At 36.1% G+C, this 11892-nt stretch overlaps 1 protein-coding gene across 2 annotated transcripts in view; it reads right to left on the bottom strand.

Moving 5' to 3' along the window:
• Positions 1 to 229: 229 nt before the first annotated feature.
• LOC136029168 (galactose-3-O-sulfotransferase 3-like) overlaps positions 230 to 11892 on the bottom strand; it is a 29470-nt gene continuing 17807 nt past the window's right edge. The window contains exons 4-5 of one of the 2 annotated variants that reach the window (XM_065707279.1): positions 1113 to 1271; positions 230 to 371 (exon numbers count right to left, since the gene is read on the bottom strand). In XM_065707279.1, the coding sequence (XP_065563351.1) occupies positions 245 to 371; positions 1113 to 1271 (286 nt within the window). In that variant the 3' untranslated portion in view covers positions 230 to 244. Of the gene's footprint in view, positions 372 to 1112; positions 1272 to 3559; positions 3763 to 11892 lie in introns of those variants that run through there. The other variant, XM_065707280.1, reaches the window with a different exon arrangement.

Raw genomic sequence — 11892 nt, 5'->3', positions numbered from 1 at the left:
TGACCCATCGGATAAACTGAGACCACACTGCCAATGGTTTATTGATCATAGATGAGCAATTTGACCCTTCGGATATACTGAGACAAAACTACCAGTTAAGAATTTAATGACCATACATAGGACTCACAAAGTGACTCTTTGGGCTCATAGCCACAGGAACTACTAGTTAAGAACTAGATATTGGAAATCACCATATAAATGTGACGAAAGTTTTCCCTCTTTACGTTTAAGGTATTATAATGTTTTAAAGAGTCTTAAAATTTACTGAGGGACTGTTGGTGTCCACTGTTGGGGTTTGCTCTACTTTGATCCCAAGGAAGTCCGCAAACAAATCCTCAAAATATACAGTCACAACCCTTTTTGAGTGCAGCCTGAAAAAAGAAATAAAATTTATTCACTTGATGCATTTATGATTTTAAACTGAGAAAAAAATATTAATCTAAGGCTCCTCAACCCCCTTCAGAACTAACAGGTCGGGGTCTGTTATATTGCTGAAAAAGAATATTAATCTAAGGACCCACAAATCCCTCTTCTTAGAACACAAAGTTCTAAATACTAGAATGCACCATTTTTAGAAGCATGAAGATCTTAGTTATTTCCTTTTTTATTAACCCAAAAGGAATGTCAAATTATTAGCTATTTCCCTAGGGCTTCCCCTCAAAACTATAGTGAGGGCCCCTGATATTTTTCCCCATCATTAAATTAAAAAAAGGAAACTGATTATTAATATTGGGGTTGGGATCCCCAAATCTCCTTCTTAGAGGCAACAGTAAAACGCATTTCAAGACTAGAATGCATTATTTTTAGAAGCCTGAAGGTTTTGGGTATTTCCTATTTTATTAACATGAAAGAATGTTTTTTCTATTTCCCAGGGGTCACACCTCAAAACTATTTGACTAGACGCCCTTTATTAAAACAAAAGGAACGCGTTACTTTCCCAAGATTGGTAATATCATCACTATTCATAATAGTTTCCAGAAAAATTTAGCTTTTAGTGAAAAGCTCTTCAAAGCTTGACAAAAATGGATTATTTTAAAACCAACATGATCCTACTTATTTCCCTTAGTGAAAGAATTAACCTTTTCAAGAAATGCCAGTAAATTTACCCTTACATTAAGATCAGCAGCTTGCATGCGGAGGGCCGAAGGGGGCGCATCATGGCCTTGCACGGGGAGTGTAGAAGGTTTGGCAGTTTCCTTGTCATATGGCTCAGATCTTGAAGACCCGGTGACTTCTTGCATGTGGAGCACAGATGGGCTAGCATTCTCGCCCTGTAATGGAACTCTTTCTTAGGCACCAGGCATAATCTTCGTCCTCTTTTGGGGAGGTTTTTGGTCTGGGTTTAAAAAAAAAATTTCTGTGAAGTGAAAAACTTCATCTTATTTTCAAGACGTCCCATACTTAAATTTAACTCGCCCCTATTACACCCCATCCTTTCTATATCTATGCCAGAAAACCAGAGTTTTCACGCTCCCGCGATGATAAAGAGAAAAAAGAATAAAAAAAACTGAACACACTGAATCTGCTGAGGTTGCTGAAAGTCTGAGAGACTTAAATCTGTCTTGTAGGCAGACCTCCGAAGTTTGCGTTATTCTGCTATAGAGTTCGAAGTTCTGGTAAAGCTAGTCCTTGTTCCTCTAGCATGTTAGAGCTGCTTTCCATAATCGTGTTTGGCTGGGAAATTACACAGTTTATGTTCCTTAACCTCATTGGGCGTCAAAACTTCAGAGTTACCTGAATCTTATAGACTATCCTATCTTTTTTATTTGTAAATTCAAAACCGGTTTAAGCTGTTGTGGCTTTTTGAGTATTGCCAGGAATACTTCACATTTTTTACCAATACGTGAGACTTGCAAATTGCGAGGTTGCACTAGGGAAAATTTAGCATCGTGAAACTTCCTCTATGATGTTTGGAAGGCATCTTAATTAGGAGTATAAATTGCTATGGGCAGGGGTCAGTCGACCCCCAGACCATGCTTGCCCCTCTACAGACACTGGTTTCCCCAGTAGGATAGGCTTTTCTGTTTTGAGAATGCCCACAGCCACTACCCCTTTCTTCCTTTAATGATTTAAGTTGAGCAGCGACCCCCTCAAGACGCAGGTGTTATTTGTTTTCTAAGAGATGCAGCTGTCTGTTTCATTATAGAGAATGTTTTCTAAGAAATGCAGGTGTTAATTACCTAATAGTTTCTTTTAGAAAAACCTTTAGGGACTTCTTTACCCCACGATTTCTAAGATTGTTACATTATAAAGAGTCTTTAAAGACTTTCAGAGGACTTCTTTACCCCAAGATTTTTTTTATGTTCTTTTAGAAAACTAAAGTACCCCCGCCAAATTATGATTTCCTTTTAAAAACCTTCACAAGGCCATCCCTCCTGTAAGGGTAGAGTACTTACATCATCCCAATATTTTAATGCCTTTCCGCCATTTCCTATTAGCAAATTTGCTGCCATTGTCTATACGGAGAGCCGTTAGAAAGACTATTGATTTTATTGAACAAAGGCCTGTTGATCTCCCGTTATTTCTCGGTTCCTGGGGGGTATAAAAATAGGTATTAGAGTGAAAATTTTATAAGTCTTACATAGGATTTTGAACGTGACATACCTGAACTTTTAAAAAATGGTAATATCTCAAAGATATCAACTGTTAAGATATCAACACTAACCAAATAACTATCTATATTAGATAAACATCTAAAAACCGTCCCTCCTGCTATTGCATGGCTTTCACAATGATAAAATACTCTATTTCTCATTTATTTTCTATTTTCTCAACAAAATATACGCTTTTACCTCCAGTCTGCAATTTCAATCTACTTTTCCGCTAATCAAAGCATATTCTAGCAGGTTGGTAAAAAGGGTATAGACTGGGTTAAGCCGTTAATGATACGCAGTCCCAAACACAGAACAAAAAATTGCCTAATCACAAACAGAACTGGTTAGTAAAGTAAGGTGGCAGCACTCTTGGACACGTAGAAAAAATGCTCCTTTTTAGGTGTCCAATTTCTTATCTATTAGTCTAACAAAACATTTTGGCAATGGGGGCAAGGAACTGTCAGATACCTTAATCACTTTTAATTTTAATCTAACTTCGATTTTAAATTGTCTGCTTGGTTCCTTGAACGGAGATTTCCCCTTAAAAACAGAAACATCACTTGAAAACACAAAAGCTTTGAGGAATAACTTCAAACTGCCTTCTCTAATACCCACTGTTATACTCAACTTGAGCTCACGCATTGTTTGATCTGGCCCAAGGACGTAAGGACACCCCCCTTTTTGATCACAAACAGGAGTTACACACAGCCTTCCAAAATGTAATATCACCTTTGTTAGCAAAAGGTCCATACTTTCCGTAAGAGCTGCAGAGGCAAGCTGTGGTGCATAATTTCTGTAAGACACTTATATCTTCCTCGCAGTAAACTGAAATTAAGGGTAGGGGTAAAAACAGGAAAAAAAGAATGTGTTACTCTCGGCACAATTGTCAGCAAAAAGGCATTGTTATTGCCACCAACTCTTAAAAGGGTGGTTAATCACTTGCGATTTAAGGAAAACAAAAGAGGTTTGAAAGGATGAGATCTTAATGAAAACTATTTTAACAAAAATTTGGTCTCTTTAAAACCTTAAAAGTAAATGGTAAATCCCCAAACCAGAATGAAGTTATTGAAATAGACGTTGAACTTCTCCAGCACACCTGACTGCATTTTGGAGTAAACTAAACTGATCTCTTGCATCACCAACAAATATATTGCAAAAGAAGTTGGGCCTAGAAGAATAAATATTGAAAAAAATTATTCGATGTATGTACATACAGAAGACTCAGAACCAAAGGAGGGGGTTAGTATTAATGCCAGATTCAATTTCCAAAAATTGGTATAGCAAGATTCTAATTTGACCAACAAATTTTCCAAAAACGTGCATGGAAAAAACTTCAAAAGCACAAAACTTTACATTAGGTAATTTAAGTTTTAAAACTTTATTGGGTAGAATAAAATTTTAACAAATGAAATAAAAAAATGAAGGACAATGTAAAGCTATTGCAGTAGATTTCGGTTAAGTTCAAAAATTAAATGTTGCTATAGTATAATATGTGCTTAAAATCCCAGAAAATATGGTGTTTGTGGCAAAAGAGCTTGCGACTTTTGCAGGACCAGGAGGCATTAAATCAAACATTACAGTTCATAAGTGTGGCCAGGACTAATGATTCAAGGAAGAGGAAGTTCGCTTTTTGCTTTCTTTAGTAATTTATCTTAAGCGAAATGATAATAGCACGACCCATTGGTGGAGTCTAGTTCGATGGAGAGGGGAGGGTATTAGAAGAAAAACTTTGATTTGTCGAAAGGTCATCCAAATTATACTAAATAGTTGGAACCTAGAAGAAGAAACAAGGATTTTTGTGAAAAATATCCCAGTCAAAGGTTCTAGACACTTGAACATTTGATTAAAGTAAAACTCCAATGATGTTGATGCCCTATAAAGTGTTACAATAACCGTGACATACAGGTTACAATTGTTTTGGAAATAAAATAAATTACTATGTCGATCGGAAAAAAAACAACTAAAGACCAAACCAAAACCCTAGCTAGAACTTATTAGAACTTGTTAAAACCCTAGCCTATATGTCAGACTAACGTAAATACTTTGATACCCCAACACCTCCACCATCCGGGAGGTTTTGTCAGGTATAAATTACATAAGACAAATATAAGCCTAGATCTCATTTATCCCGAAGTTAGGTTGAGATTTTTTCACCCATTGGGATGAAAATACATAAGACAAATTTCATAAGGCTCCTTTCCGTCTTTTCAAACAATTCAAATGGTTATAGAAACTGAAAATTTGTAGCTATAGTTGTAACTTATGATTCAGACAAAGTCTGATTGACGTCAAACACTACCTTTCAGTTGATCCCCTGGTTGCTGTAATTTTGGTACGCATCACCCCACCTCCACAGAAGGTAGGTTCGTTCCAGATTCTCAAAACACGCATGTAAGGCGATAGTTGATACATCTCATTAAGATTAATGGAGATCAAACAACATGAGCTTGCAGATGTCTATATGACAAGAATTTTATGACCCCTAGGGAAAATTTCTGCATATTTTGGACAAAAGCTGTTGCATCCGATAAAATATTCTGGTAGATAGTATGTTTACAAGAATTCAACGTCCCCCTTCCAGTTCCTTCGTACCCTAGAAAGGTGAAATTATGCCCAAACCCTAAAAGCCACAAACGAAACAATAGCTTTTATTTCCACCCCAGTGGGATTGATATCCCACAACCCTACTGGAAGATGTCGTGCGAACGGAGACGTAAGTATCACTATTATTCAAACGCAGTGTTCATAGCTACTTTTGAGCTGCATAATCAGATAGTTCTCGATTGTTGCATGTTTTCTACCCACAAAGCTTTTTGTGCATCATTTTTGCTTGCGATTCTTTGTGATTCTCGCTGTCACTGGTCTTCAAACCACAGATTTCTTTGTGCCTTATTTTCATTTATCATTACCTCGCACATTTTTCTATGCCTTTGAATTGTAGATACAAAAAATGTTCGACACGATCATCCCTGTAAAAATTGCACTCTTAAGGAGAGAAGGTAGTACACTGCTAAATCGAGAGTTTAAAGTTCAAAAAATACCTAGAGGACCCCCCCCCCCCCACAAATAAAAAAGTAAATGCGCAATTATTGAGAATGACGCGTCGTTGAAAGAACAACTACGTGGACAATCAAATATGGACAATCAAATCCCTTTGATCAAAATTTCAGGACTATCAATATCGATTTCATTGTCAATATAAAAAATTCCAGTTCAAGTAATTGTTCAACAACTTGGACCATCCAAGACAAAAAGACCAAATCTAACAGCTAAAGGAAAATGCTAAAAAAAAAATATTAGAGGCAATGGTGATCCTTAATGAATCTCAATTCCCAAGAACACTTTGAAGACATGCGACAACAAGCATCACACCCAATCATAAACGACAGTTAGGTACCCAAAATTAAATACAGGGGATATTTTAGTCCCCGTCTTGTACTAGTTCTGGAACTATCGCTTTTTCTGAGGCCATAATAATTTCAATGATTAATGAAAAATTTGGTTCAATTTCGCTTTCAAAGGCTATAGCGAGAGAAAGGTTGGAATGGTTAGGATGTGTTCTGCAGATGAAGGATGACAGATTGCCAAAGGTTTTCCTTGTCAGCAAACATTCAGCAGATGAAAGATAACAGATTGACGAAGATTGTCCTTTTTGGCCAACCGTCTGGGGCTAAACGGATAGCAGGTCGTCCTCGTCTGGGGTGGGAGGATGTCATAAATAAAGATTTAAAGGAAATGGGAACTTCCTGGGAGGGTCTAAAAAGGGAGGCCTTGAATAGATTGGGTTGGAGGAGGAGCATGCGTAGCTGGGTTGGCCTCAGGCGGCCTGGTGCTGCGGTGAGTTATTATTATTATTAGTAGCAGTAGTTGTCAGCCAACTGTCTAGGGCTAAGCAAAAAGTAGATAGTCCCCAAATTGGGTGGGAGGAAGTCGTAAGGACCGATCTGAAGGAAACTGGAACTTCTTGGGAAGGTGCAAAGAGGAAGGATTTGAATAGATTGAGATGGAGGGAAATAGTAAGTAGTTATATTGGCTTCAGGCGGCTTGGTACTGCAGTGAGTAATTATTAGCAGTAGTACTGGTGGTAGTAGCAGTATTATACAATAAATTTGTATCTAATCTGAAAGGAATATATAGCTAGTATATTTGCCTGTGCATAATTATGTATGTTTGAAGCATTTAAAGGGATGGATGGTATAAATTTTTTAGTTGATGCTATGTCGTATCTTGGATTGCAATGACAGACCAATAGCTATCAGACGAATAAATGACTACAAGGGCTTAATATTTTTGACCATTGTAAAATGATATTTTGCTTTTTGTTCTTATGTTTAGCATTACAAGATCCTTGGCACTCCACTTTCTTATTGATAACAATAACGATTCTCTCAAAAAGAGAACAAACAAACAAGATTATAAGTTTTAGCGTTCAGTATCAATTCAGTAGGAGGGGAGAATACAATTTTAATAGCATCAATCATTAATTTTTTAGTCAGCGTTTAATGGAATTCAAATGAGCCCTTAAAAATGACTAAGATATTGCAGTGTCCTAATAGCGGAGTAATAAAAGGAAATAATTATGTAATGGAAATATTTCCGTGGCTCATTCACCACCGAAGTATTTTAGTAAAAATTTTTTGTATGACGTTCCTTCTTAAAGCGCTTTAGTACAACAGTATAAAACATTTCCCGCAGAGATAAAAGCCTTTGGCCTTTTCTTTGCTGAAACCTACTTTAAGAACAAGCCACGGGGAATCAGGCAACGGTGTCACTTAAATATGACATCAGACTCCAAAAAAGCAGGTTTTCAAAGGAAAAGTGTGTTTATTACCTTGTTAAAGATAAGTGTGTTAAACTATCTTGTATATGAAGTTGCAGTTTTAGTCAAAATTTGCATTAGTTTAATATTACCTTTTTTTAATATTAGCCAAACCTATAAAAATCACTTTGACATAACGATAACCTTTCAAATGAGCTCTTAAACATCTCTCTATGATATTTCAGTGCCCAACTAGTGTCAAAGAAATAAAAATGAAGAAGAGAAAAAGAGAAGGGACTTATCCGTGCTGCTTGTGCAAAAAAAGTGAGATGGGTGACTGTAACATAAGATTTACGCCTATGGCAACTTCAATGGTGTAATTTTCATTCCAGCCAGATACCGTTTTTAAGGGGTTTCAGGCTACTTTTCGAAATTCACATAGCCTTGTTTCTTTTACCAGCAAGAATAGCTGAACCAACAACTACTATTCCTGAATCAGATTCAAATGGCAATTTGTCTTCATTTGAATGGTTTTTTCCAAAACGTGTTTTAAGATCCTACGGGCTAGAGTTCGTTCCTCCCCAAGTTGCATCCGATGCAGCAACCTCATAGAGCTCTGATAACCTCTTCTGTTTGCTATTGCGCTCAAACAGACTTACAAAATTAGGGACCCCGGCGGTCAAACTGGACACCGATATAGGAAAGGTAAAACAAGAACACTAGAATATTCAGTTGCGATCTTAAAACCATATTGTAAACGGTGATTTGATTCTCCCTTGTTGATAGGTAGTACACTTCTTCGTTTCTGCTTGTGTCTCGAAGATACAAGAATAATTTACACGAGCAAGAAAAAAAGCTTTCATTACCATATTTTTAATATTTATTCAAATTGGACAAAACTAACCAATCAATGGCTATTAAAATCTTTCTCAGTAATTCATCTAGACAACTGTTTAGCTAAGTGTTCATTATTTAGAAAGTAGAGTTTTTCTGAAAATGGCCTCCTGATATATTCGTGTGTTCTTTTTTCTTGTAGTGTTCTATTTTTTTATCGTACTTTCGAATTTCAGCTTCAATTTTCTTTAAAAGTTCTTCATAGAATTGCGTCATTTTTCTTTTCTTTTCGCGGCTTCTTGCCGCATAAACATTTCTTTTTTCTCTTTTTTCTTTTTCTTTTGGATCCATTGATAACAAATCAAGAGAGGATTTTCTCTTTCGTCCCGTTTTCTTAGGCTTTTTCTTATCTTCCCTTATGGGAAAAGGGCAATTTTTTATTGTATTTATGCGGTTTTTACCAATCTCTGGCTCTGCACTGTTACTAGGGAATTGTTCATCAGTCTTAACAATTCCAGCTATATTTCTTCTATTGGCGTTCGCAGACTTACCCTTTATGCTCATAACAGAGTTCTCAGATAGATTGTTTTTTCCTTGTTCTATTTTGAAATCACAGCCCTCCTTGGAATTATTTATATCATTGTTATGATATTGTGGTGCGTTAAACTTCTTAGGATTTTTAACTGTAGTTAAATGTTCTGAATCAGAACTTGATGAACTACTACTATCATCACTCTCAGATTCCTTAGAACCCTCATCATCGTCACTAGAACTCTCAGAACTCGAAAAACTAAACTTTCTTTCTTTTCTTATTTTACGATTAATATCTCCTTTAGAATTTTCCTTATCCTTTTTAAGTGGGTAATTTTCTCTAAGGTTTGGTACGCTATTTCTTTCTGGAACAAAAATTGAAGAATATTGAGCATAAGAATCACACGGAGCATGCTCAGTGATAATACCCTTTTCCTTCGAGTTATCTTCATCTTCAGAGCTCAACGCCAAATCGTCCAATATACCTCCCTTGGTGAGTTTGTCATCGGCTGAGGTTTCTTTCAAGCTACCTTCATGAATTTCAGCTATATTTCTTCTATTGACGTTCGTAGACTTACCTTTTATCCTCATAACAGAGTTCTCACTTAGATTGTTTTTTTCTTGTTCCATTTCAAAATCACAGTCCTCTTTGGAATTATTTATATCATTGTTATGATATTTTGGTGCGTTAAACTCCTCAAGATTTTTAACTACAGTTTGCTCTGAATCAGAACTTGATGAACTACTATTATCGTCACTCTCAGAATCATTAGAACCCTCATCATCGTCACTAGAACTGTCATCATCGTCACTAGAACTCTCAGAACTAAACTTTCTTTCTTTTCTTATTTTAGGACTAAAATTTTCTTTAGAATTTTCCTTATCCTTTTTAAGTGTGTAATTTTCTCCAGGGGTCGGTACGCTATTGCTTTCTGGATCAAAAATTGAAGAATCTTGAACATAAGAATCATGCGGAGCATGCTCAGTGATACTACCCTTTTCCTTCGAGTTATCTTCATCTTCAGAGCTCAAAGCCAAATCGTACAATGTATCTCCAGTGTTGGGTTTGTCATCAGCTGAGGTTTCTTTCAATCTACCTTCATCAATTTCAGCTATATTTCTTCTATTGACGTTTGCAGACTTACCCTTTATCCTCATAACAGAGTTCTCAGTTAGATTGTTTTTTTCTTGTTCCATTTTGAAATCACAGTCCTCTTTGGAATTATTTATATCATTGTTATGATATTGTGGTGCGTTAAACTCCTTAGGATTTTTAACTACAGTGTGCTCTGAATCAGAACTTGATGAACTACTATTATCATCACTCTCAGATACCTTAGAACCTTCATCATCGTCACTAGAACTGTCATCATCGTCACTAGAACTCTCAGAACTAAACTTTCTTTCTTTTCTTATTTTAGGATTAAAATCTTCTTTAGAAGTTTCCTTATCCTTTTTAAGTGGGTAATTTTCTCCAGGGGTCCGCACTCTACTGCTTTCTGGATCAAAAATTGAAGAATATTGAACATAAGAATCGCACGGAGCATGCTCAGTGATAATAACCTTTTCCTTTGAGTTATCTTCATCTTCAGAGCTCAAAGCCAAACCGTCCAATATATCTCCAGTGGTGGGTTTGTCATCGGCTGAGGTTTCTTTCAAGCTACCTTTATCTTCAGGGCTCAAAGCTAAATCATTCAATAGACCTCCAGTGGTAGGGTTATCAAAACATCGATCCATTGGGGCAGTGAGAGGAATACTCTTTTCCTCTGTGCACTCATTCAAGATGTTTGACCCCTGAGTAGAAATCCTGGAAACAAAAGAAAACTCGCTGCTTTTTTCATCTAACATACCCTTTATTTTTTCGGTTTGTAAATTAAAAGTTATTTCGGAAATAGTTTTATCCTTAAGCGATGCCTCTGCTACTCCGGATGGTTGAAAATCACAGTCTAATGTATTTTTGACACAACCGTCTTTAACAATACAATCGATTTCGTTATCTAGGGTCAGTGCACATAAATTATCTGACCGAAGTATTTCACTTTGAGGTTCACCTACGTCACTCACGTCATCTACCGACCTCACTTTGAGGTTCTTTCTCTTTTTCAAATTTCCATTCTGCTTTAAGCATAAAATCTCTTCCGATGCTTTTCTTTTAGTTGAGTTTCTTATAGATTGTTCGTTTCTAATTATTGCTTCTTCTCCAGAAAGTGCACATAAATTATTTGACGGAAGTATTTCACTTTGAGGTTCGTCTACATTTAATTTATTTCTCTTGTTCAAATTTCCATTCTGCTTTAAGCATAAAATCGCTTCCGATGCTTTTCTTTTAGTTGAGTTTCTTTTAGATTCAGTTCTAATTAATGCTTCTTCTCCCGAAACAATTAGAACATTATTATCATTGTCGCGTGTTTTGACTAGTTCAGGATTGCTAGCCAAGTTTAATCCGTCATCATTGGAACAAAAAGTAGTGTTTGATCCACGCCTAGTAGCATCATCTTGACAGAAGTTATGGTTGGACCAATCATTGTATCCAAAATTTTGTTTGGCTAACAACATACTGGCCCCAACATCCAACATTTTATTTCCTGAAAAAAAGTCATCGCAACATTCGTTTCTATTCGATGCAGCTTTTTCTGGAATGATTACTACATTAGTGTTATTCCTTGACTCTTTCCCATTATCAAACCCCTCAAAAAACTTGGTCTCATCAACACACGGCACATTTTTGCTTGGCGCATTAACGGTAATATTATTTTCAAGGACATCTTTTTCTGAAGAATTAGTAGCTGTTAAATTTTTTCCATTTTGTAAAATTTCAGTGGTCTTTCGGGTGTCTGTTTGGAAATTCATTTCCTTTAAGCAGCAATAGATTATGCAAGATAATTTAAACTGAAATGCATTTTACTGGCTACAATAAGCTAATTGAAAATTTGTTATTTGATAATAGTTGTTTCCCTTAGATTTTTTTAATAGATCTGTGACAGCTGGTCACAATGTTTTTGAACTTTTTCAATAACAGTTTAAGATCGTTAAGGAAAGAAGTTAAAGCATAATTGCTTTCTGCTTCTAATGGCGTAATACCATGACATCACTGGGGTAACTGAATTATATCAAATGCTTTAACTTGCAGTGTCTAGAGAGAGTATAAAATATTAAAAAGAATATATATATAAA

This window comes from Artemia franciscana, chromosome 7 (assembly GCF_032884065.1).
Source record: "Artemia franciscana chromosome 7, ASM3288406v1, whole genome shotgun sequence".
In the NCBI taxonomy this organism is placed as follows: Eukaryota; Metazoa; Arthropoda; class Branchiopoda; order Anostraca; family Artemiidae; genus Artemia; species Artemia franciscana.
The sequence above is the reverse complement of the archived record's forward strand: the minus strand, read 5'-3'. Positions and strand labels throughout refer to the sequence as shown.